Below are 25,581 nucleotides of genomic sequence, written 5' to 3'. Positions count from 1 at the left end.
ATTGATTCGACAAAATCTGACCTGTACTCTTGAATCTCCTTTTTTTTTACAAATTAGACTGTTGGTTTTCCTGTTTGATTGGTTTAACACTAGCAATGTTCTTGTTCCTATATAGCGTGGTGTTCGCTATAAGCCAAGGCTCTGTGTTTAAGGACCTACTTTGATTTATAATGGTTTACTTTAAACAAATAATTATTTTGATGGAAAGTTGTCTCCTTCGAACTCATGCACCATCTTCTTATATCTATAAATCTTTTAAATTTCACCTTATAAATAACTGCTTTCCAGTCCTCCAACTGAACGATCTAAATGTATGAATATAGAAAAGATAAATACACATTTCTAACTTCAAAAGACATTTACATATTATTTAGTTGTGTTCTAAACATTTGTTAAGTACTCATTGAAGAAATGAATTTATAACAAGCGATACGGATTGTTATTTTGCACTAAGAAAAGAACGCGTATTTATACGATCGGTTACTAGACAAAAACGAAAGTCAAATCTCTGTGGCAACAATACATCGGAATACCCTCACGGTCATCGCGATGTAAAAGAGCGTCCACGCGGCGAGCTGATTATGTTCATAGAGATTTACCAACGGGAAAAGTCTTTGATATCCAAAAAGGAATGTTTTCCTTCTCAATATCTTTTTCTATGTTAATAATAAATACATTTTCTGTCTGACAAGATTTTTGATTTCCGTTCTATCTGAAGCTGTCCACTTTATAGTCTGAGGCTACTCAGTTGGTATCTTCAAAGTTCGGGACATCAGCATTTGTACATTTTAATTTGTTTGGATTATTGATGTTACCATTTGACTATTAATTGTAATTTGGAGCTGTATTGGATTGGATAGTTTGAATGAATGTTTCTTTTAAGTAATGATATTTTTTGTCTATTTCAATATTACCAAGATGGATAGGCTATAGCAGTGTGACCAGTACATTATAATCTAATAGGTCGGTAAACGTATTTGCCACCGCATTTAAATTCCGCCATTGCATCATAACTTCAAATAGAATTATAAAAAATAAGATGTAGTATGATTGCCAATGAGACAACTGTCCACAAGTGACCAAAATAACACAGACATTAACAACTATAGGTCACCGTACGGCCTTCAACAATGAGCAAAGCCCATACCGCATAGTCAGCTATAAAAGGCCCGATAAGACAATGTAAAACAATTCAAACGAGAAAACTAACGGCCTTATTTATATAAAAAAAATGAACGAAAAACAAATATGTAACACATAAACAAACGACAACAACTGAATTACAGGCTCCTGACTTCGGACAGGCACATACATAAATAATATTATGGGGTTAAACATGTTAGTTAGTCGGTTAAACCATGTGATTGAAAACAATAGACTGAACAGATTATTAAAACTTTCAACTATCAATAGGGTGAAGAAACATTTTTGAAATGATAAGTTCATGTAAGCGTTAATTTTGTAACAGTTACGAAATTTTAGTGATATTGATCCTAAAACATTAAACCGGTCATGATCTAAGTTTGTGAATTATGTTTGCAGTTTTCTTGACATGCATTGTGACGTGTCATCGTATTCATTTTATATTAGAAAACTATAGCAGTTATATTAGAAAAGTATCGCATTCATAAATTTTTGATATTAAAAAATCATCTATGCTATAAGACAAATATCGCATTGATATTTTAAAATATACATGTAGCAGTATCGTTGATTTATAGGTGATTTTGGCGTAGCAAACAATTGAATTCATCTCAATTGCATTCCACTGAATTTGATACATGATATTTATAGAATGTGTACATCTACAAATGATAAATCGTGCATTTATGTTGCATTTATTCAATAATTCAATTTTCTCGTTTAAATACACCTTGCTTGGTATTACATAAAATAACTCATGAAAATTATACACCAGACGTATGTCGTGTTAAACGTCACCCTGCTTTAAGAAAAGAGTCATTACTTTATACCGAGAAATCTGCCTTTCTTCGTACAAATGCTTACATTCGTCTGAAATTTCCCACAATGCAACTCGTTGATATAAGACAATATCGCTCGTTGATATAAGAAAAGCTTTTTATCGAATCGCTTCTTCCATAGACTGCGTATGGAGAGTAGTCTTATTGGCACTCATACACTATCTTTTATATCGATGTAATATAAGCTCCAGCTTAATAATAAAACTGTTTGTTTAGATAATTATCTTTTTATTAAAGGCTATATATGCATCATTACAATACATTGTGTGGATTAAGTTGATGGCATTGGTAAATAAATTGCAGTTAAACCCTTTCTTGTATGAGCAGGATTTGTTTAGTCTTTTGTTCAATCCATTTGTTTGAATGCACGTTAGTAATTCGATAAATGAAATATTTTGAATTGAATCGTATGAGTTGCAGATAATAGTTTGAAATAAAATATAAAAGTATCAGATCGTATTTCGAATTTTGTTTGCCAATCATCCCTCAACTAAATACAAAGTTTTAAATGGAACATTTGTGGGAAAAAAAACTAAATTGTGACGTAGTTTACTAGACTGTAGTAGACTGCTAATAACTCTTGTTCAAATACAGTATACACTCTTTAACATAAAGCATTACTTTGTTTAATTCTGAAATTAGACATGTTAGAAGCCATATACTTTATAACACAGATTGAGTTTGATATGGAAAGTGGGAAACAGTGGGATTGCAATTGGCGGGAAAAAGTAAAATGCATGAAATGTAATTGTGTTAGAAAATATTACAGATTGTATAACACTGTTGAAACAAATACAAGAGGTCCAAAGTAAAATAAGTTCAATATTCAGATCCAGTGTGGTTTGATAACTCCCTAGATCTCATTTAGAACTTATGTAATATTCTAATTATTTCGACTTACGACAAACTTTTGAGAGTAGAATCGTTTTAAGCATGAAAAAAAGCAATACACCGTTTCACGCTGGTATCAGTCTTGTGTTAAATAATACTTCGGCTTAACAATTTGCGTTATCGTTAAGGGATTACAACTCTGGTTTGTTGCTACTAGGGGTTGAGATGGAACGGTATTTAACACTTCATGATGTGCGACATTATTCCGCAACTTTGAAACGGGCTTTTTCCAGATGCATATTTAGTCCCTACCTTTATTACTAGAACATAAAAGGCCAGTCTAGTTAAGAAAATATTAAGTTCTTTTTTTTTTTAAAGCAAAGTCTTTTGCAGAATTAAATAACCAAAGCTTTAATATGAATTCAACTGCATAAAGTCCAGCAGCAGATGTCCGAAGTAATCAAAACTATAATAAAAGAGGGACGAACCAGATAAAAACTGTCAGTTCTGCTAATATGAAAGTCTAGTTTCGTTTGCAGCTTAAAAGAGGGACGAAACATACCATAAGGACAGTCGCATTCATTAATAAAAAATAAACTGACAACGCCATGGCTAAAAATGAAAAGGACAAACAGACAAACAGTAGTACACATGACACAACATAGAAAACTAAAGAATAAACAATTTATAAGTATAAATCTATATCTCTAGTTCCAATGTAACAAAATACAAATTTGTAATAAAAGAGGGACGAAAGATACCAAAGGGACAGTCAATAAATAAATTGACAGTCAATAATAAATTACAAACCGACATCATGTGTCACATCACTTCAGAACTCCTTATGTGTCATATATTTTATTTTAGCAAGGGTTTAACACGGTTTTTCAAGATATAGGTCAATTTATATTAGACAAACACATCAAATTTAGTTCTCCATACTTGATATATAGAATGTTTAATTTATTATTGTTTTTAAAAATTGTATAATTCATAACGATTGACATACTTGTCAATGTGCCGATTTTTTCATTACTCGTCTACTAATACAAAACGAAGATCTGTCACTACTGTGTCTCAGTGAGGCCTACCCACTCATCTGTATGATATTCGTGAGAAGTAAATTATATTTATACCTTTTCCCTTACAACTTCTATACCCGTATGTCATTAGTCATGCTACACACAAGTGACAATACTCTGATATATCTTACATATGACCGGATTAATGTATACCTTCACATTTCAAAGGTATTCATCCGTTTTCAGTATTACTTATACATTATAAGTTATGAATTCTAGATTTTTTTTTCTTTTAGGTAGGATTGTCTTCCATATTCGAAGATTTATTATTATTTAATCTTCTTTTTTTATAAATACGAACAGGTATTTGATTAATTTACATACTGTATCGAGCCATATCTTATGGTAACATACCTTATATTTAAGATATATCGAAGTAGAAAAGGGAGACGATCAGAACCGTCGACAATTACTTTATTACACAAAACTTGAACAGATACACATGAAGAATACTATAGATAATGTGTTAAGCTTTTTGTGTTAAGGAGTTATGTATAACGTAATTTTCGCTGAATAAGTACACATTTTTAGTGGCAAGCAGAAGCCCGTCGCATTGAAGGACGTTATTGTCTCTTTGAAATATTCCCATTTTCTTTTTCAATTTTATTGGCTATCACACTTAACACGAATATATCAAAATTGTAACTTTCATTGAGTTATGAATAATCAATAATATTTCTCTCTCCATATCAGTAATTAAAAACGTACATAGGGAAATTAAAATCATGAATTGATTTCTTCCAAGTTAGACTATATAAACTGCATTCGAAAAAAATCAATTATCAAAGATAGTCTCGGCCTGACAACGCGAATGTTTATAAGAATGTAAGGGTTATTTGATGACTGAGTGGACTAAGTACTAGTATTCCAAATACTGTCTTACAAGCCTGGTGACCCTGAGATTGTGAGTTCGAGTCCAGAACGACTTCGAGCTCCCTTCACGTGGTTGGTGCATTTGACTGCAATCGTTATCGACTGGGATTGTCATTGTTTTGTGCTTAGTATCTTAGTGATACAATACGACCACTCCGGCTTCCCTCACCAAGATAGAAATGGTCGCCACGAAATAACCAACAGTGCTAAAAATAGGAAAATATGTTTGATTTCAAAAATGACAACCATCATTCTGAAATAAAATGACGTATCGAGAAATGAACAGCTAGGTCACCCTGTAGCACTCTTTATATACGCATGAATCCGATGTCTTGTCATAAAAGCATTTCTGTAATAAATGATTTCCGTAGTGATTTACCTTCACCAAACTGTAAGTTTGTTTAAAGATACTGATAATTCGTTCTGGCACATTTCAGCACACCCCATCACATTTCAGTGTTAGTCTAAAATACAATGATATTTGTTTATGTTGATAAAGCTCTCGCACTCAGCGAGGTAGTCCGGTTAACATAAATTGAGCACTAAGCAGTCGTGAATGCTTAAACAACACATTTTTATATTTTAACAAAGGCAACAGTAGTATACTGCTGTTCAAAAGTCATAAATGAGATCAACATTTATTTATGTTTCCCTTAATTTACTTTCCCTCATTCCACGGAAACGCCCAACAAGAAGTTACATTAAGTGATATCGAACTAGCAGAAAGTAGGCAGGCACTGTACTGAAGCTACCATAATTTGAACAACTAAATGAAATACAAAGTGATACCTGTGATTAAAATGCAAAGATAAACATAGGTGACAACTTCGACATACGCTAAAAATAAAATAATAGTTAGGTGTATATACCACTTCGTCAATAATCTAGAATGTTTCTAAGACTTTTAATACCTAACACCAATTGACATGTACAACCAAGTCGGCAACAATCACCGAAGATATAAACAATGAAAACCACGGCCTATACTACCAATTTTACAGAAATGTCTTGCTCATTCAAAATTCCAATCAAATTCATTATCAATGCACCTATAGCTACTCGTGTTAAATTTGGTCATTGACGGAAATATGTATATCAATATATATTTGTAGAATCACGGAAATTATTCTTATTATCATGATATTTTATAATAAAACTGCAGAAGATGTTAATGTATATTTTTGTTTGGATTTTATGCTCTGTTCAGAGTGAGATATGTTATGATAATTCAGGGTAATCTTAATATATTCTTTTACATGTTATTCAAAATTATGGAGATATTGTATGGTTGCAAATATGATAACTTTTTTTTAATGTTCCCAATAGTTTGAATATTTTTTTTAACGTTGTAACGTGTTATAATATTCTCATATAAAGAAAAACATTACTCTTATTTAGTGCATAATTGAAAATAGAGTAACCGTACCATAAATCAATTGTTATTCATTGCGACAATTAAGTATAATGACACACATCAATGTCAGGGTTTGGTTACTTTTTATTCTGTAACATGTATTAACATCATCTTGAACTATAGATATCGGCTATCAAATAGTAAAATTACAAAAATACTGAACTGAGAGGAAAATCCAATCGGAAATTCCATAATCACATGGCAAAAGCAAATGACAAAACACATCAAAAACGAACGGACAAGAACACAAGAACTGTCATATTCCTGACTTGGTACAGGCATTTTCAAATGTAGAAAATGGTGGATTAAACCTGGTTTTATAGCGCTAAACCTCTCACTTTGTTCAAATTTCGTTATATTTACAATAATGCGTGAACTAAACAGATATTATAAATAGTATAGTCAAAAAATGGGTACAGCAGTCATCATCGTATAACAATTTTAAAAGAAACAATTTAACAGAACACAAAAACATCTATCTACAAACACATTCTTTGTTTCGCGTGTCCGACATCAGAAAATTCTATACGTCACATATTTCAAAACACTTGAATTTTGTTCTGAAGATGAATTGTATACAGAATGGCAAATAAGATATTGTTTTTCGGCCCAAATCCAATTTAAACGTTCAACTTGCTTTCTTTTATTGTGTGTACAGGGATGGTGAAGCACGGCCAGGATTTTGTTGTAATAATCACGAGAAAAAGAATGGCATATGTGTGGGTATGTTTTATATCAGTTAGCATTAAGATAGAAACAACTGTTGAAACAACTACCTTTAACACGGAAATACAGAGCCGATATATCAAATAAAGCACGGCGACCTATAGTTGTTAATTGCTGTGTCATTTAGTCTCTTGTGCAAAATTCTCATTGACAATCATACCACATCTTCTTTTTTATACAAGCAAAATCAATGAATCAGAGCTTTAACATTTTTCTTTTGAAGAAACAAGTTTTAACACAACATGACACAAGTAGTTTTCAAAGTTCAAAAAGAAAACAAACACCATAATTTACTTACAAGAAACACAAAAAGGTTGTCACGCTGGTATTACCGTTTTCAGTAAATATTGTATTCTCAAATCGGTTCTTTGTCTTTTTTTTTTTTTTTTATTTTGTTAAGAACGAACCTGAAAATCCTTGAGCCTAAAATACAGAGGTTGTTGTTGATTGTTTATATTGCGTTACTTCTTGTCTTATAAGTGTACATGTGGTGAGGTTGGTTTATTCGTTTGAGTAGTCAAATTTTGTACATTATGCAGTTTTATACAGCGAAACATATGGCATTGGTTTTGATCATAGTTGAATCCAGTGGGATAACCTGTAATTGTCTAAATATTTGACTTGTGATATTCATGAATATTTGACTTGTGAAAATCAAATGACATTTGGTGTTGGTATGAATTTCTTTTAAGACTTTAAAATGTTTGTGAAAACTTCCTTTCCCCTGTTATTTGCTTACATTGATTCGCACGACTTTTCTTTTCTTATACCAAACTGATGTGTTTTATTTAGAATGTGAGGTTGGGTATGTTTCAAAAGATGGACTTCCCTGCCAACCATGTTCACTTGGATTTTGGGGGAGAAAATGCAGAGATGTTTGTAGATGTCAGCAAAACGAAAGGTATATCGCCTTTATAAATAACTTTACTTATCATTATTCTAATTCAAAATGAAGAATAAGAGGTTTGTTATCACATTCTTTAGTTTAACTGCATTACACTCTATCAAGTTTTTCCAGAATAAAGAGTTTTTATTTCCCATCCTGTAATAGCAGCGACACTCTATACTGCTGATCAAAGTTCGGATAAAGTTTGGATTCATGTCAAAACAAAACTTTAATTCAATTAAAACATTTGTAATGTTGACATATAACTATTATAATGCTAAATATCTATAGCTATTTAGTAGTTGGTCATCGTCTAGTTGGGTTTGTGTTTCATTCAGGTATACCCTTTTTGTCTTTAATTGCTATCTTTTACAGTTGTAATAACATTTACGGGTGTGTTGGGAGTACAACTTTCGTGCCAGGTGAGACCACATTTATAATATAAAAATAAGAAGATATTGTATAATTGCCATCGAGACAACTATCCATAGGAGACCAACAGACACAGAAATTAACAACAATAGGTCAACATACGGCCTTCATCAATAAGCAACACCCTTACCGCAACTCAGCTATAAAAATGTACCGAAATGAAAAATGTATACAATTCAAACGAGAAAACTAATTTGATAATGTATGTACAAAATAATGGTTATAAGCCCGAGACTTGGAACATGAGTACACAGAACTCTCACCTAACCTGGGCCATTTGTGTCATAGAAAACATTACAAAATATAGTATTTTGTTTGATTTCAATCTAATAGGAAAATCAATATTAATACCAATAAAATCCTTGATGAGGTTCGAAAAATAAATAATACTGACATGAACATAGATATTAAAAATAGATAGTTTTTCAATAACTATTATAATTACAGTATATGATCAATAAATTGACATAGAACAATGTATTTTGATCTTTTATTAAATTTGGGGTTTCCAGTCCATACTTCAATCACAAGGACGGAAGTAGAACTAATTATTGTTTATCTACTGGCCGTAACCTGATTATCATTCAAATAAAACATATATTGATTGTGTTTAGTGTTATCTTTAAATGTGATTGTTTTAAATTAGGGACTTGTTCACTTTTCATCTTGAATTTTATTAAAACTATAATAGTATAACTGATAATTGAGTCACTATATTTTTTCGACTATTGAATTTGGAAAGACTGGTTCATTATTGATTAAACTATTAAATAGAAACATTAAATGATTGACTTCCCATTCGGGATATGAATTTAAATATCAACGTTAACTATAGTTTAAAAACAAACTTAAACACTAACGAAATTCTACCATGTGTCATGTTTAGTATAATTTAATATTTTGTGTACTTTTTGTCAAATGAGAAAGAAATAAATATCAACTACAGTCAAATGACATGAATGTTAGCAACTACATGCCCTTCAATAATAAACAAACGATACCATAGAGTACATTTGTAGACACACAAAGCACAATCATGGTGTATTAGTGCATATAATGTTTTATGTGAAACCCGAATATTTGATTCTAATACAATCACAATAACGAAAAATATGTGCATATGAGTGAATGTGCTGTATGTATGAGTGCGTAGATACTTTTATATATTTGCATATCTCGGATAAAAAAATCTCTCTATAAAAACTGAAATTGTGAAAACATATATTTCAGAAAATTCGGAAAGTACAGTTACAAAGGGATCCACACATGTCCTGAAAACAGTGGATAGTTCTGCTGCAGATGACAAAAATGGTAAATAAACGTTTGAATTTAATTTCGATATCCAGTTTTGGAAGTTTGTACGGGGGAAAAGTGTATCTTTATTGTGTACCAAATAGGATTTTTAATACACATTTGTTACTCATTTTAGACATGTAATCTTATCGATTCCAAGAAAATAAATCTACAGGAAAATTCCTATTTCATAAATTCAACTACTCTCAAATCATTCACTCAATGGTTCTTTAAAACTCCCGAGGTATTTTTCTGACCTAGTATCATATATCGAATTAAGTACAAGTAGCAATTCTAAAATATTTTGCAATTTTTGACCTTTTACGTTTGATATTATTTTTAAATATTACCAATAAACAATTCTTTATTATTTTCTGAAAGATTATATGGAATCTAGCTTTGGGAATCAATATTATCAGTTTGTTTTAGGAATTATTTATTGCATGTACTATTAACCCGAAACGGCATTGAATGATAAGAAATGATTGAGTTCTAAACTAAGGATACAAGAGGAAAAAATCAAAACTGTCAAAATCAAGGTGCACATCAAGAGTCACTGTGTAAAGCTTGAATAATATTGAAGGTAAACAAATGCATGATGTTGCAGATGATGCAAACGTAGGCATTCTCCATGCATTTGACTTCATATATAGTTTCGAAATAGAGTGGCCTCTAGATATAAACTCGTCTTGTTACGACGAATGTTATTAAATAGCTGTTTACGATTAATATTGATAAAACAAATGATTAAATATTGACTTTTATATGAAATACTTTTTTTTATTGTATTTAACGAAATCCATAATAGCTAACTGAACAAACTCACCTTCTAAAATTTTACGGCATGTTATCATCTTTGTTTCAGATGGGATATTTCTAAGAAGTGAAATTATTATTTATTCTATAAGTGCAGGAGTCATTGCAGCAATAGTTGCTCTAGCATCATGTTGTTTGAAAAACAGGAGGACAACTGAACATTTAAACATATCGAAACGATCAACGCCACACCATGTTCAAGTTTCATCAGATCAGGCCGATATTCAATTTAACAACGATAGTAGTATCTACGATTCAATTGACGAAGATAATATCATTTGCAATAACACGTTAAGACGCAGCACGATCAGACTTGAACATGTAAATCAAGCCGAAGTAGACCAAGACGTAAGCAGTAGTTCATATTTTGAGGTTGATGTTACTGATCCTTCTAATGAAGGCCAATTAGATCCATATCAACCGATACCAGAGTCTGACGTACATGGTTTTTGTCTATCAACGAAAGAGTCCATACCACACCCTGTGAAAATATCTTTAGAAAGTTCTGAAAAAGGCACGTCTGATGCCCTTAGTGTAAACAATCGTTCTAAGTGTACAGTTGGAAAACAGATACTTCTGCCACCTAATTCTGGTCTACCTGTATAAATGACATCAGATGATGTATAAATTAAATACAAGAACAGAGATGAATTTTGTGGGAAAACAAATTAAAATAAGACTCTTGGATAGTCGACAATCACGTCCCTATTCCTAAAGTCGACTTCCCGAATTATGTTCCCATTAACTCGAGCAACACGATGGGTGCTACATGTAGAGATTTATCGGCGTACATTTCCGGAGCACCTGAGCTCACCACCAGTCTTTGGTCGATTTTGTGTTGCTTAATTTTTAATTTTCTATGTTTTCTATGTTGTGTTTTGTGTACCATTGCTTTATTGTCGGTACGTTTTATTTCTTCTTGGCCATGACGTCAGTAAATTTTTTTTTTTTGCGTTTGAAGGTCCCCTTGGTGTTTTTCGCCTGCCTTATATCGTATCTTTGCTATGGAAATATAATGAAAATAACATAAAACGACTATATAATCCAGGTGTTAGCTTTTGTGGTTGACTTCTCTTTCGTAGAAATAGTTGATTGTGTTATTGCAGACACGATAACTCACTGTAAATTCCAGTTATGTTTTGTTTTTTTTTTTATTTCAAAACGACACCAATAGTCTAATTGCATATTAAAGGAGTAAAATATTTTTTAAATGAAATATTAAACTATGAAGCCTTTCGTTACATTTGTCCATCGCTCTCGGAGACCGTTCGGATGTGAAAGATTGACAACTGGGCTTGTGATACCCTCGAGCGTTGGAACGAAACGTTCACCAACAGAGGCATCGACCCAGTGGTATAAAAAGCTATCAAAGGTACCAGGCTTATAATTTGATACGCAAGACGCGCGTTTCATCGACATAAAACTCATCATTGACGCTCAGATCAAAATAGTTAGAAAGCCAAACAAGTACAAGTTGAAGATCTAGCCAAATCATATCATAATCAAATAAAATATCACAAAAACACATGTTATTATAATTATAATTGATTTTATTTTTATAAATCAATTCTTTTTTTTAAAGTTTCATATTTTTGAAATTTACTGTACACAAATGCCTTTACCTATAATACAACAATGTTATCATATATTGTTTAAGCAGAGTTCCACCATGTGTCTTATTAAGAAAAACTGTTGAAGGCATACACAATAAATAATACAAGTAATAGAAATAGCAATAGACCGACTACACCTATGTACGGGCTATGTATTTTCATACACATTCGGTATTAAGTACTTGCAGTTGCTAATTAGACTTGATAAAACGTCATCAGTGTTTTAGCAGAAAGACAAGGAACTAGAGTTATGTCACAGAACTTTTCGTCCGTTTTCTATATAAACTGTTATCGGAAGATAACAAGACTTTGTAGATAGATATTTCGTATCAACTCACAAATTATATTCAAGATTCTGGAAGTATATACCAGTCACTGACGTTGTTTGTCATCATGATAATTTTACCTTTAAGTCTGTTTGTTTTGATCATATATTCATGTTTATATACTGGACTTCTATGCAATTGTCATACAAGTGTGAGGTTTAGTTATTTTAATATGAGCGTCACTGATGAGTCTTATGTAGACGAAACGCACGTCTGGCGTACTAAAAAGTAAAATCACAAAAATACTGAACTTAGAGGAAAATCAATTTGGAAGGTCCATAATCACATGGCAAAATCAAATAACAAAACACATCAAAACGAATGGACAAGAATTGTCATATTCCTGACTTGGTACAGGCATTTTCAAATGTAGAAAATGGTGGATTAAATCTGGTTTTATAGAGATAACCCTCTCACTTTGATGACAGTCTCATCAAATTTCGTTATATTTTTACAATGATGCGTTAACTAAACAGACACAATAAATAAAATAGTCAAAATATGGGTACATCAGTCATCACCGTGTAATAATTTTAAAAGGAGTAATTTAACAGAACACAAAAACATCTATCTACAAACACATTGATTGATTTGCGTATCTGACGTCAGAAAATTTTATACGTCACATACATTTGTCGTTCAATGTACATACAAACAATTTCAAAATTTCACATAGCAATGTTAGCATACAGCATACAGGGTTTAAAAATCAAAAGTATGTAAGAATCAATTTCAGAAATAGACCGTGATGTAAAATAGTTCAAAAGTTATATAGAATTTATAAGAATCCACAAATAGTTAATTCCACTACGCGATTAAATGATTTTGACGTTTGTGGTTCCACGTATTTTGTAATTCATAATAGAAATATATCATAATGACATAAAATAGAACAATATCATACTGACGGGATCTTTTAAAGTACAGAGTCACGTTAAAAGAACCAAAGAAATACAAAAAGTTACATATACTAAACACAACACCAAAAACGAAAGACAATATAAACACATTGACGGGATGTACAAGTACCGAGCCACGTCAAACGGATATCACATAAAACAATCCAACAGTAAAAGTACTATTAATAATAGAACAAAAACAAATGAAAGAACAATAAAACACACTGTTAAGATGATAAAAAAACATAAGTACGCAGAATCTATACATCAAGACCATCATGTATTATTTGTGAAGTTGATACGGAATATTTATCAAAACGGTCTTGGTACCTTCAGATGAACTTTTTTAGAAAAAGGACGAGACGTTCTGTGACATACCCCTGGTTCATCAACTTTCTACTCAGACACTGATGACGTTTAACAAAGTCTAAGTAGGAGCTGCAAGCTCTTGCATATCGAATAAGTTGGGAGATATATATCCCATATGCAGGTGAAGTTGGTATATTGCTACTAAGGTGGGGGAAATGTATAATTTCAAAATTAATATCGTCTCGTTTGTCATAGATTCTGGCACTGAGATGACTGTGTAAGTCAAATTCGAGATATAAGTCTAAAAACGAGGTGGAGGAACCCGTGTCTGTTGTTTCTTTAATTTCTAGTTCTGGGGGATATATTAATGGAACCCAATCAGAAAAGTTCGGATTGTTTATGGAAAGAACATCATCAATATACATGTATCTGAAAGTGAAAATAAATAATCTGGCTTCTTTGATCCTCTTGTTTTTGACAAGTGTCTGGAGGAACTCCGATTCATATGAAAATAAGAGGAGGTCGGCAAGAAGACTAAATTATAATCCTGGTACCTTTGATAACTATAAGCTAATTAAAAAATTAGGTTTATTTTTCCATTTCATACACAGGAAAGTAATTGTTCCCATTTAGCTATAGCATATCACAATTGTTTTTATTTTGTTTTATGTGTTTTAGTGTATTAATTTTTATTTAAGACTTTTCGTTTTGACTTTACCTTAGGATTGACTTTTTCATTCATCACATTGCAATTTTTTTTTTAAACCTGACGTTTTACAAAAACACCTTAAGATTCATATGCACATTACTAATAAACGATCAAGAAATGACTTATTTAACAGATTTATAACGTGGCCATCTCTTCTCTGGTCAGATGACCTGTGTACCTCATATCGGTGTTCCTATTGATGTCTTCTAGAGTTTGTGCGATTTAAATTTTCGTATTTCAGTGTCTCATTAACATAATCTCCTTTTTGGCATGTGAGTTAACCAAGATGACTTACAGATCAAGTTTAAGTTGTGTTCCGCTGGGCTAATTTTTGCCGAAATAACAGGCTATGAACTTTGATAGATTGTTGAAAATCATAGTTTTACAGACAATTTTCTAAACGCTTTCAGGAATTGGGCTGATTTGTGGTATGTGAGTTACTAATCATGAGTTACAGATCAAGTTTAAGTTTCGTTCCGCCCTGTTAATTTTTGCAAAAATTAAGTGTTTACAACTTTGAAAATTGTTGAAAATCACAGTTATACAGACTTTTTTTCTATACGCCTCCAGATTTTGAGCTGATTTTTAAGAGACTACCATCATGTTTGTGTCCACATGTGTTATTGAAATTCTGCAGATTTTTCAACTTTTTGAGACGGAGCCAATCGTGTCGCTTTGACACATCTAGTTTTAATATCTGTTAGTATTTGTGATTATTATTTTGAATTGATTTGTTTTTAATTATAATTTGTTTACATTCTCAGTGAACATTTCATCGATCATAGATAGCAATCCATATACATATAGCCTAATTTCTGTAAATAAATATTCATAAAATGTAAAAACGAAAAGAAACACTACGGTTTATTTCATATTGTTGTGGAGACGCTTGTTAAAAAAAGGATTTATATGATTTTCAACTTCAAATTGATTCAACTGTCAACTGTGTCAGATCGCGAAGTACGCAATTCTTGTATATGTATAGACGAAGTGACCATCTGTCTTAATAAAAGCTGGGTTTTTTTTCCAGTTTAACACCTTGTATGTAAATTTAATAACACAATGCATAGAATTTAAGAGACATACGGTATAATGTATATTTCTGATTCTTTTGAAAACAACACGTTAGACATTATTTGCGTCCGAAACGCATTTCAGGTTTTTACCTTCCTCAGGAGCTTGCGCCACCTTGAATTAGAAAGTCAATGATGTAAATGAACCGAAACAGTTGAACAGTTTGTTTGTTTGAAAAGGGAATTAACAAAATAGTCAACTTTGTTATAAATTGCATGCGTTGGAAGTGCTTTTTGAATTAAGCCTTATTTGGAATTCGGAAAGAACAAAAGTCGAAAGACAAAGATATATAAGAACGGAAACGGAAAACAAAGACCTAAATCAAATTAGTCAATCCGTCTAAAGTCAACTTTGACTAATTTTGTGGAAACATTAGTTTTTTTTAGGTTTAAAGAACCTCGGGTTTTATTCATTTCGCTAATAGTTGTTAACAGTACCCCTTAGTGTTACAATAAATGCATTAAAATTTATCAAATATTATCTATGTTTTCAATATCAAAACCTTATGGTGTATGCCCTTATATTTTTTCAGTTATGAGTTCATACCTGTGAGAATGTTCAGTGTTGTCATCTGCTTATGTGATTCATACGTGTTTCTCGATTCTCCTTTTTATATATATTAGACTGTGAGTTTTTCCGTCTGAATAGTTTTGCAATACTGTTTTTTTTAGGTATATATATATCATATAAACAAACGAGTCTAAATTGAAAACTACGTTCAAACCTATGATTGTGTTGGATGAAAACCGCAATTTTTATACGTGTGCATGTAAACCAAATTTCGTTGTAAAAGGGTATAAATACAGCACAAACAACATTTTCCAAAAGATCAAAACAGTGAAAAAGTATATTTAAACAAAACACATTTGACTAACAGGTCGAACAACTGATGTTCTTAAACCCTGCTGAGTGCCATTGGCGATTGCCAAAAAAAATTGATCACGAGATGTAACAAATTGGATCTTAATATAAATTTAATACTAAACAGAAAACAATGAACTTGTGGCCAAGATGTTATGCCACAAACACAAGGTGTCAATATTTGTTTTTGTACACCAGATCTAGATTTCGACAATATATGTCTCTTCAGTGATGTTAGGGATCGAAACGGTATTTGGAAGTACATATAATTTACCCTCAATTTCAGATAGACTCTTGAATTTTAAGAGTCAATATAGGATGAACGGATCATATATGTATAAACCGGAGGGAAAATATGATACAAGCCCAATGAAAAATATAAACGAGTCTAAATGGAAAACTATGTTCAAACCTATGATTGCGTTGGATAAAAACCGCAATTTTCATACGTGTGCATGTAAAACAAATTTCGTTGTAAAAGGGTCTAAATACAGCACAAACAACATTTTCCAAAAGACCAAAAAAGAGAAAAAGTATATGTAAACAAAACGCATTTGACTAACAGGTCGAACAACTGAATATATACAATATAGCTTGCTGTTTGGTTTGCGCCTAGGCTCCGTGTGAAGATCGTACCTTGACCTTTAATGGTTCACTTTTGTAAATTGTGACTTGGATGGAAAATTTGGCACTCATACCACATTTTCATATGTAAGATTACATAAGCAAACTTTTCATACCTCTATTTCTTGTAAGTGTCATTTTAAAAAGTAGTCCTACAATATATATAAGAAGATGTGGTATGCTTGACAATGCAACAACTCTCCATTCATGTCACACTGTATAACAAAATAACAATTAAAGGTCACAGCCTTCAACACATATCTAAGGCAAGATATATAGGGCACAAACATGACTAGTGTAAAATAATTTCAACAGGATAACCAACTGACGTCTTATTAATATGAAGAACGAGAAACCAGAAAAAACTTTGAATGACACAAACAAATGATTCCTAAATGTCATAAGCATTCAGATATCACATTCGGACAACATAAATGTATATTCGGAATTAAATACAAACAAATTCAACTTTGAAAATGACATCGTACTGTCTTTTAAAAATAGTATTCAATTGATATAGGAAGATGTTATATGAGTGCCAATGAGAAATTCTCCATCCAAATAACAATTATATATAAAAGTAATCCATTATAGGTCAATGTACAGCCTTCAACACGGAGCTTTGGCTCACACCAAACAACAAGCTATAAAGGGCCTAAAAATTACTAATGTAAAACCATTCACGAGAAAAAAATGGTCTAATCTATATAAAAAACGAGAAACGAGAAACGAGAAACACGTATAAATTACATCAACAAACGACAACTACTGTATATCAGATTCCTGACTTAGGACAGGTGCAAACATCTAACTACGATTATCAAATGAACAATTAAAAACAAAACACAGACCAGATTCCTGATTTTATAGTGTGGTTCATGTAAAATACATTTCATTTGGAATTCCAAAAGTGATGATGCACCTATTATTTTTGTTCTGTTCATTCCCGGAAATAATATACACATCAGTATATAAACTGATTGTTGTAGAATTACGGAAATTATTTCCTTTGTAATTAAATGTTATCATTAAAATGCTGAAGATGATGATATATAGTGTGTGGATTTTAGGCTTTGTTCAAAGCGATAAATGTTTTGATGATTTAAGGTAATCTTAATATCTTTTTTTTATTATGATATGACTGTCAATGATACACCTCATTAATACGAGTTGTAAAATTCCAGTCTTGAGATTTTGGAAATAGCAGAAATTTAAACCAATGAATCTGTTACATCAAAGTGTTTCCGGACAACTATACTTTTTTTTTAATGTGCCAAATAAATCAATGAAAACCCATTGCGACAACAACAAAAGAACACAAAGCAGTGTTTATTATTAGTAACGTAATATATATATTAACATTAGAATATGGACAACACATCAAGTCATTTATTTCAGTTTCGAAAGAACGGATTTCTAGAAATGAGCATATTTTATTCTGTAATAAACTATTGCCCAGCATGATTTGTTTTAAATATTATTTATTTGCGTTTTGTTTTTGTACAGCAATGGTGTTACTGGTTCATGGTTTTGTTGTAATAATCATGAAGAAATGAATGGCACATGTGTTGGTATGTTTAGAAAACAGAAAATATTTAGAAAGAAACAAATACTAAATTACAAAGACAAGGGAATTCCAATATGCTAAACAGAAGATATTACACACACTTCTTCTTTTATCTAATTATATTCAATCAGTTGTAGCAGATTTATACCAAGAAGAAGATATCATAGTTATCCCATGAGGACGTGTTGTGTCAGTGAAAGATCATCCCGATAGCCGAGGGCTAGAGGGTGATCTTATACTGACACAAAAAGTATAAATGCAATAACTATTTTACATTCCAGCTGTTCTAGATTTAGATTTTTTTTCAAAACACATTAACTTCATAAAATCTAGTTTAGAAAGTCACACAATCATTATCATATACTATATATATATTACTATATAATCTATATCCTGTATGAGCCCCGAACACAAAGTTTAAATATGTTAAATCAACAGGCAATTTGTATCCAGTCGTCCTGGTTTATGGATATGATTCTGGGTCTGTGTGCCAAAGGTCTTGAGTTCTCTTCCCTGCATAGACACTGGCTTTTTCTGCAAATAAAATGATAGTTGGTCTTTTCTGTTTAAGTATTTCTAAGTTTTATTGTGAATATCACATTCCTGCCAAAATTTTACAGAACAAAGAATACAAGGAAACTCAATCTGGGATGATACGGCTCGAATCAACCCTGGTACAAAGGAACTGGAATGTATGTGACATTATTGCCATGATACAACTCTCGACAAGAGACCGAATGACACAGAAATTTACACTTACGAGTTACCGTACAGTCTTCAACAATAAGCAAAGCAAATACCGCATAGAATAGTTTAGAATACAAGAAACCAATAACAAAAACTTGTATATCTTTGCCACTAGCAGAACTATTCATGAAAACTTTATTAACGGATGTCACATGGACACGTCATAGATGATATAGGAACACGCTTAGTTTTGACCATTTAACCTCAAAGGGGCTTTTTGTTGCTTCCTAAACAAAATTCGTATCCCTACTTTATGAGAAAAAATGCTCTTTTTATCAATATATGAACAAGAATGGTATTCTTGACAATGCTGAAAGTAAAGAAATGCTGGTACCGCCGTTCATATTTTAATTAACTAACACAGGAGATATATATAACAAAATCAAATCTAATCTAAAAGTAAACCACTATCAACTCACCAATGCATGATTAATTCTACCAATTGAAGATGTCTATGTAAAAAATGTTTAAAAATTACAATTACAAAAATACCGAACCCCGAAGAAAATTGTAAAGATAAATTCTCTCAGCTTATGAAAAAATCAAACGCTCAAAAACATCAAATGAATGGATAACAACTGCAATATTCCTGACTTGGTATACACATTTTCTAATGGTGGATCAAACCTGGTTTTATAGCTAGCTAAATCTCTCACTTGTAGAACATTGGCATACAATTTCATTGTATAAATAACGATGTGTGAACAAGAGAATCAGAAATAATAGGTAAACAAATCAAAAACAGGGATACATCAATCAAAGTTGTGTTATATTCCTAATCACTATAAATTAACAAATCAAATATGTAACAAAAAAACACAGAAGGACATTAAGACAAAGTACATTAGCAAAAATGAAAGACAAGAATTTTAAAAATTTATCACAGCACAATTTAAAAAGTACGGGATGTATACGGATAGAGCCATAACAAATGAATATCATCAAAAATAGGCTGTGTCTGTCTATGTTGTGATGTTATACTATTGTTTCAGAAAAGAGAGAAGGTAAGGTACCATAAAAACGTTTAATCTTGCTGCAATTGGTTGCATCTGTCCTTAGTCAGGAATCTGATGTTCAGTGGTTGTCGTCTGTTAAAGTGGTTTATAAGTGTTTCTCGTTTCTCGTTTTTCGTTTTTATATATATAGTAGACCGTTGGTTGTTCTGTTTGAATAGGTTCACACAAGCATTTTTGTTTTGGGGGGGCCCTTTATAGCTTGCTGTTTTGTTGTGTGAGTCAAAGCTTCGTGTTGAGGGCCGTACCTTGACATATAAAGGTTTACTTTTATAAATTGTTACTTTGATGAAGAGGTGTCTCTTTGGCACTCATACCACAACTTCCTATATCTATAAACAGTAAAGTAATCTTCCGTAAGACAATGAAAGAATTCCAAAACACCAAGGTCATTAAGATCATCAAGATGATGCACAACGTCAGTATAAAAAATATATACGTCAGGACCATTGTGTATTATTAGTGAAACTGAGTTTGATGACGAGTTGTAGGAAAAATCAATCTGTTGACGATTCTAGTTTTGCTGCTAGTAGAGTTCATGTGATTCTCTCAGTTTGGTTGTTTCCTTGGTTAGTCTTCTAATTTAATTAATGAGGTTTGAACAAAGATTTACTACTGTTGCCCATATTCACTATACTTTTATACATATGGGTTTGCCCCATCGTTGAATGCCGTACGCTATCAATGATTGTAGGTAATTTTATCTTTTGGTGTTTATCGACATTTGTCGTATCGAAACTCCCGCTTCATTTCGTCTTTGTATGAACTACTGGTATATTTTCATTGTATTACAGTTCATCGTTAGTATCTATATTCATAAATAATCATGTACATTAGTTTTGAAAACGACATATTTCTTATAGAATGTGAAATTGGGTATGTTTCAAAGGATGGATTTCCATGCCAACCATGTTCAAACGGACTTTGGGGAAGAAAATGCAGAGATGTTTGTAGATGCCAACATAACGAAAGGTATCAAGCTGATAAAAAAATCTGTTCATGATATTATATTATGAACATGTAGGATCGTGTTCTTAGATCTTCAACAAATGATTAACTGATGTTAAGTTTGATAAAAAAAAAGTTGAAAACTAAATTACATAACTATATACCTATTTTTTGTCTTGATGTTTGATTTTAGATATATATATTTTTCTATAAATTTTTTTGTTGGCTTCAATTAATGCCTACATTGCAAGATTCTGACAAATCACTTGTAGAAGAAGCTTTTTCAGTATTTAGAATTAAAAAGAATAGATTGTCTAAGCTTGCTCATTTCTTTTTATTACACTACTTTTAAAGTACTATCATTTTTTTTATTACCTGTATTAGTACATTTTCTATTTACGATCTTTAGAAATGACACTTATTTGAAGTAACCGACATTTGGTTGTAGATTTAACTAATACAATTAAGAAAGGAAATGGGAAATGTGTCAAAGCGACAACAACCCGACTATAGAACAGACTACAGCCTAAGAATGCTGGCAATTGAATCATGCTAAATAAAGGAATTTGTCATTAATTATGCTAAATGTCGAGTTCTTGATGTCGTTAGGTTTCTTTCCAGTTGTGTTTACACTTCTTGTTTATCAATTTCGATCTATTTCAGATGTGATATTGTGTATGGATGTGTTGAGGTGACAACTTTTATGCCAGGTATGACTTAATTTCTAAACTTAAATTTCATCGATAAAAACAAACCAAGAAAATGGGGAGAAAATCGTTCATTTGTTATAAAACACTAGTATTTACAGTTTAAGTATATCTATAGTATTGTCGTTAAACTAATATATTATTAGATAGGAAAATGTAGTGCAGTTTTTTTTCTCATTACTAATAATTCAATTGACATTATCCTCACATGAATAGGATTGACAATCAATTTCAAGTACAAGGACGGAAGCACACCAAATGTTTTTTTTTTCTAAATGCCTAACCATGATGCATACTTTGTATGAACCAAATGAATCTGGATAAATTTAGTTACCAATTAAACAATTGTAAATGTTTCTCTTCTGAAACATTTGGTTTACAATGCACCTCAATTTCGTTTTTGATTTTCCAACAAATTGCTATTAATGACAATAAAACGCACAAAAATAAATGGTTCCTTACCAAAAAGCAAGAAAACTTGTTTACACAATATTAATGTAAAAAACATATCTGGAAACATGATTATAGAATATTGATGTTAATTACATTTTATGATGAAACATGTATTTAAACATGCCATAAAACTAATTTGTTCTTTATTACATATTTATGGGCGATATTGTTTCAGAAAAGTTGGACAGTACTTCTACAGAGTCAATGGAAACAACAAATGCTATGACGACAGTTGATAGTTTCTCAGCAAGTCATAAAAATGGTATAAACACTTTTGATTAGTAAAGAGTATATTTATTAATGCCATCCGCTATAAGAATTACAGACTTATCTTACCATACCATATTTCTTTCAAATGGGAAACGGATAAAGTAAACATGCAAAATAAACACAAACACATTTTTAATGTTCGTTGCAAAATGTTGAACGTAAAGGCATGAGTGAATACAAGTAAGAAAATTCGGTATCATTGCCAATATGACACAAAATGAAAAAGAGACTAATGACTTATATTTCAGTACTTGATATTATCGTTTTTCTTCAGCAATGTGTAAACCCTATACCATATAGTAAAAAAAAAAGTTCCAAACAAAATTGCCAATCATTTTAAATAAGAAAAAGCTTGACGAAAACAAATCTGGATATTTCTGAAGGTGTTACGTGTTTATATACGAAACTTGCGTACGTCCTACTTCATTGTAAGCAAAATACCTAAAGGAGAAGTATCCTCCTACATTACTAATATTTTACGAAATATTTACGTAAAATATCTTCACATTGAAATATGTTGATAAAATACAAGATAAAAATTGGTTCTTAATTAAAACAATATTGGACAAAATTTATTTTCAGAAAAGCTGGAGAGTTCATTTACAGAGACAAAAGAATCAACACATGTTATGACAACATCGGATAGTTTATCAGCAGATGACAAAAAGGGTATGTAAATTATTGTTTAGTTTAGAGAATATCTATTTCGTGCACCTACTATTAAATAAAAATCATATAATACCATAGATAATTTCTTTAAAATTAAAAACAGCTGGAGTAAACATACATATGGGTAAAAAACTATCTTCAAAGCAAGAGCAATTTAACTTAGTATGCAATATTCGACTTTGACGGGAAAAATGTCAGATTGTCTTTTCCTCCCCAGAAATATATATATCTATATAGATGTCAGTTGCAATATACTGTTTCTGTACACTAAAGAAAAAGCTTGCAACAACTATATGGTGACTGGCAAGATTGCTACTTCAGTGTGGTTTTGTTTGCTGCTTTCCCTTGTCCAATTTCAATATTCAAATACGTGTCCGTTTATTTTCTACATTCAAACATCCGCATGTGTTTTATCCTGTCCAAACGTGACAACTTTCGAACTTTGCACACTAATTTTGATGAATTAAGTGTACCTTTTCCCTCGTCATTCTGACGTCGGAACGGCCATTGTTAGTTCAAATTTTTAGTAAAAGGTGCCAGTTTTATGTTATCAATTCATCTTGTAGTTTTCAGCTACATGTATAATCTATGGTACTTTAACAGGGATTTTCAGACATATTGGAGTAACTTCATCGATTGAAAAAGTATTTGTAATTAAATTTGCCTTTTTCCACCAAAATAAATACTTTTTGTATTTCACTAAACTTATATGTTAACTGTAGAAAATATCATGATGCGCAACCTAGCTGTTGATACTTTGGTTTGTTTTGTGTACTAGTTATCTTAGTCTCCTATTCCAATTGATCAGCATAGGGCGTTTTCTAAATCATCTCTCGTCTTATTTGACGCCAGGTTATTCCAAAGTTGTTTGTAAATGTTATAGAAAACAAACGATTAAGCAATGGCTTTGATATGAAATATTTTAAAGAAAGCCATTAATTATTTTTTTAACATTTACCTTTACTATACATTACAATTTCTTTTCAGATGGGATATTCCTGAAAAGAGAACTTATTATATATTCAATAAGTGCAGGAAGCATAGTAGTAATTGTGGCTCTAGGATCATGTTGTTTCAAATACAAAAGGAAAGCTGAACATTTAAATAAATCAAAATTCCCAGGAACACATCATGAACAAGTACCTGCCGATCCAACAAGTGATCAATTTAATGATGAAAGTAATACTTATGAATCAATTAATGAAGATAATATGATTTGCAATGTCACGTTTATTCGTGACATTGTCAGAAGTGAAGATATTAATCAAGATGACATTTATTTAACAGTTGAACAAGATATAAGTAGTAGTTCAGATTCTGTAGGAGATTTAGCTGATTCTGTCAATAACGACTATCTAAATCCTTATCAGCATATGATAGAGGTCGATATGCATGGTTATCTACTTTTAGAGGGCGAATCCACTCAAAAATTGGTGGAAATATCTCCAGAAGGTTCTGCAAGCAGGATGGCTGATCCACCAAGTGGAAAGGATTGTTTTCAAACTACAGATACAAAACCATTGACAATAGGGGTACATATGGCAACATAATCAGGAAATTTTAAAGACAGAGAAGAAAAGCAAAGCAAATTCTAAAACTCAATTATTAATCATCGTATTATAGTGGTATTGCTTACGAAACAACGACACCACTGACATTAAAGGTGGTAGATATGTCTATATGTTATGTTGTTTGCATTAAAATATCTTTTTCTGAAAGAAGAATGTTTGAATATGCCATTGCAGAAAAACTTCTTCAATTTTTTTCGAGCATGCGACATTAATTTCCACGAGGCGAGACATATCGATCATATCCCGACGTCATCGTCGACGTCCGAAACGTCAACACTTTAGTCTATGGTCAAAGATTTTTCACACTCTATTAAACTTTCATGGAATTTTTATTTGAACAGAAGCTTGTTTATAACATAAATACAATATCTAGAGCAAAATGTTTCTTTATTTTACTGAAAAATGAAAAAATAAAATTGAGAATGGAAATGGGGAATGTATCAAAGCAACAACAACCGAAAAAAGTATATTTTACATTTAACGTTTATATTCTGTCTGAGGTTAACGTTTGTCGTGCATTAATAACTTTGTCAAACCTTTTTTGATAAGTAATGAAATTGAGAAAGAATCTTGTTTTTGATCATATCCAGGGCAAAATATTGAAAATATTTATTTGATTACTTGAAAAGTTTTGATCACACTTACAATTCATATTGAGTCTAAAGTTAAAGTTTATCAGTCATCAATAACTTCATGAAATTTTATGAAACCTGGGCAGAAGCGTTTTAAATGATTATAATCAGTCTCGAGAGCAAAATTGTGGAAAGATCAATTTTCATTTTCTTTTTGTTTTTAACTTAAAAATAGACTCTTTTCAAATTTAACAAGTACATAAAGTCTTAGGTTATAACGATTTACATGTACATGTTCCGACATCGGACATTTA

The 25,581-nt window shown here is 31.4% G+C and overlaps 1 protein-coding gene across 1 annotated transcript; it reads left to right on the top strand.

The window, feature by feature from the left end:
- Positions 1 to 17,745: 17,745 nt before the first annotated feature.
- LOC139486857 (uncharacterized) lies at positions 17,746 to 24,842 on the top strand. The gene is made up of 7 exons (XM_071271925.1): positions 17,746 to 17,857; positions 18,257 to 18,321; positions 20,941 to 21,049; positions 21,689 to 21,735; positions 22,361 to 22,447; positions 23,038 to 23,124; positions 24,112 to 24,842. The coding sequence occupies exons 1-7, from the start codon at positions 17,784 to 17,786 to the stop codon at positions 24,672 to 24,674; spliced, it is 1,032 nt and encodes a 343-aa protein (XP_071128026.1). The 5' UTR covers positions 17,746 to 17,783; the 3' UTR covers positions 24,675 to 24,842.
- The last annotated feature ends 739 nt before the right edge of the window (positions 24,843 to 25,581 follow it).

This window comes from Mytilus edulis, chromosome 8 (assembly GCF_963676685.1).
Source record: "Mytilus edulis chromosome 8, xbMytEdul2.2, whole genome shotgun sequence".
Taxonomy (NCBI): domain Eukaryota; kingdom Metazoa; phylum Mollusca; class Bivalvia; order Mytilida; family Mytilidae; genus Mytilus; species Mytilus edulis.
This window is presented reverse-complemented; position numbering and strand designations above follow the sequence as displayed.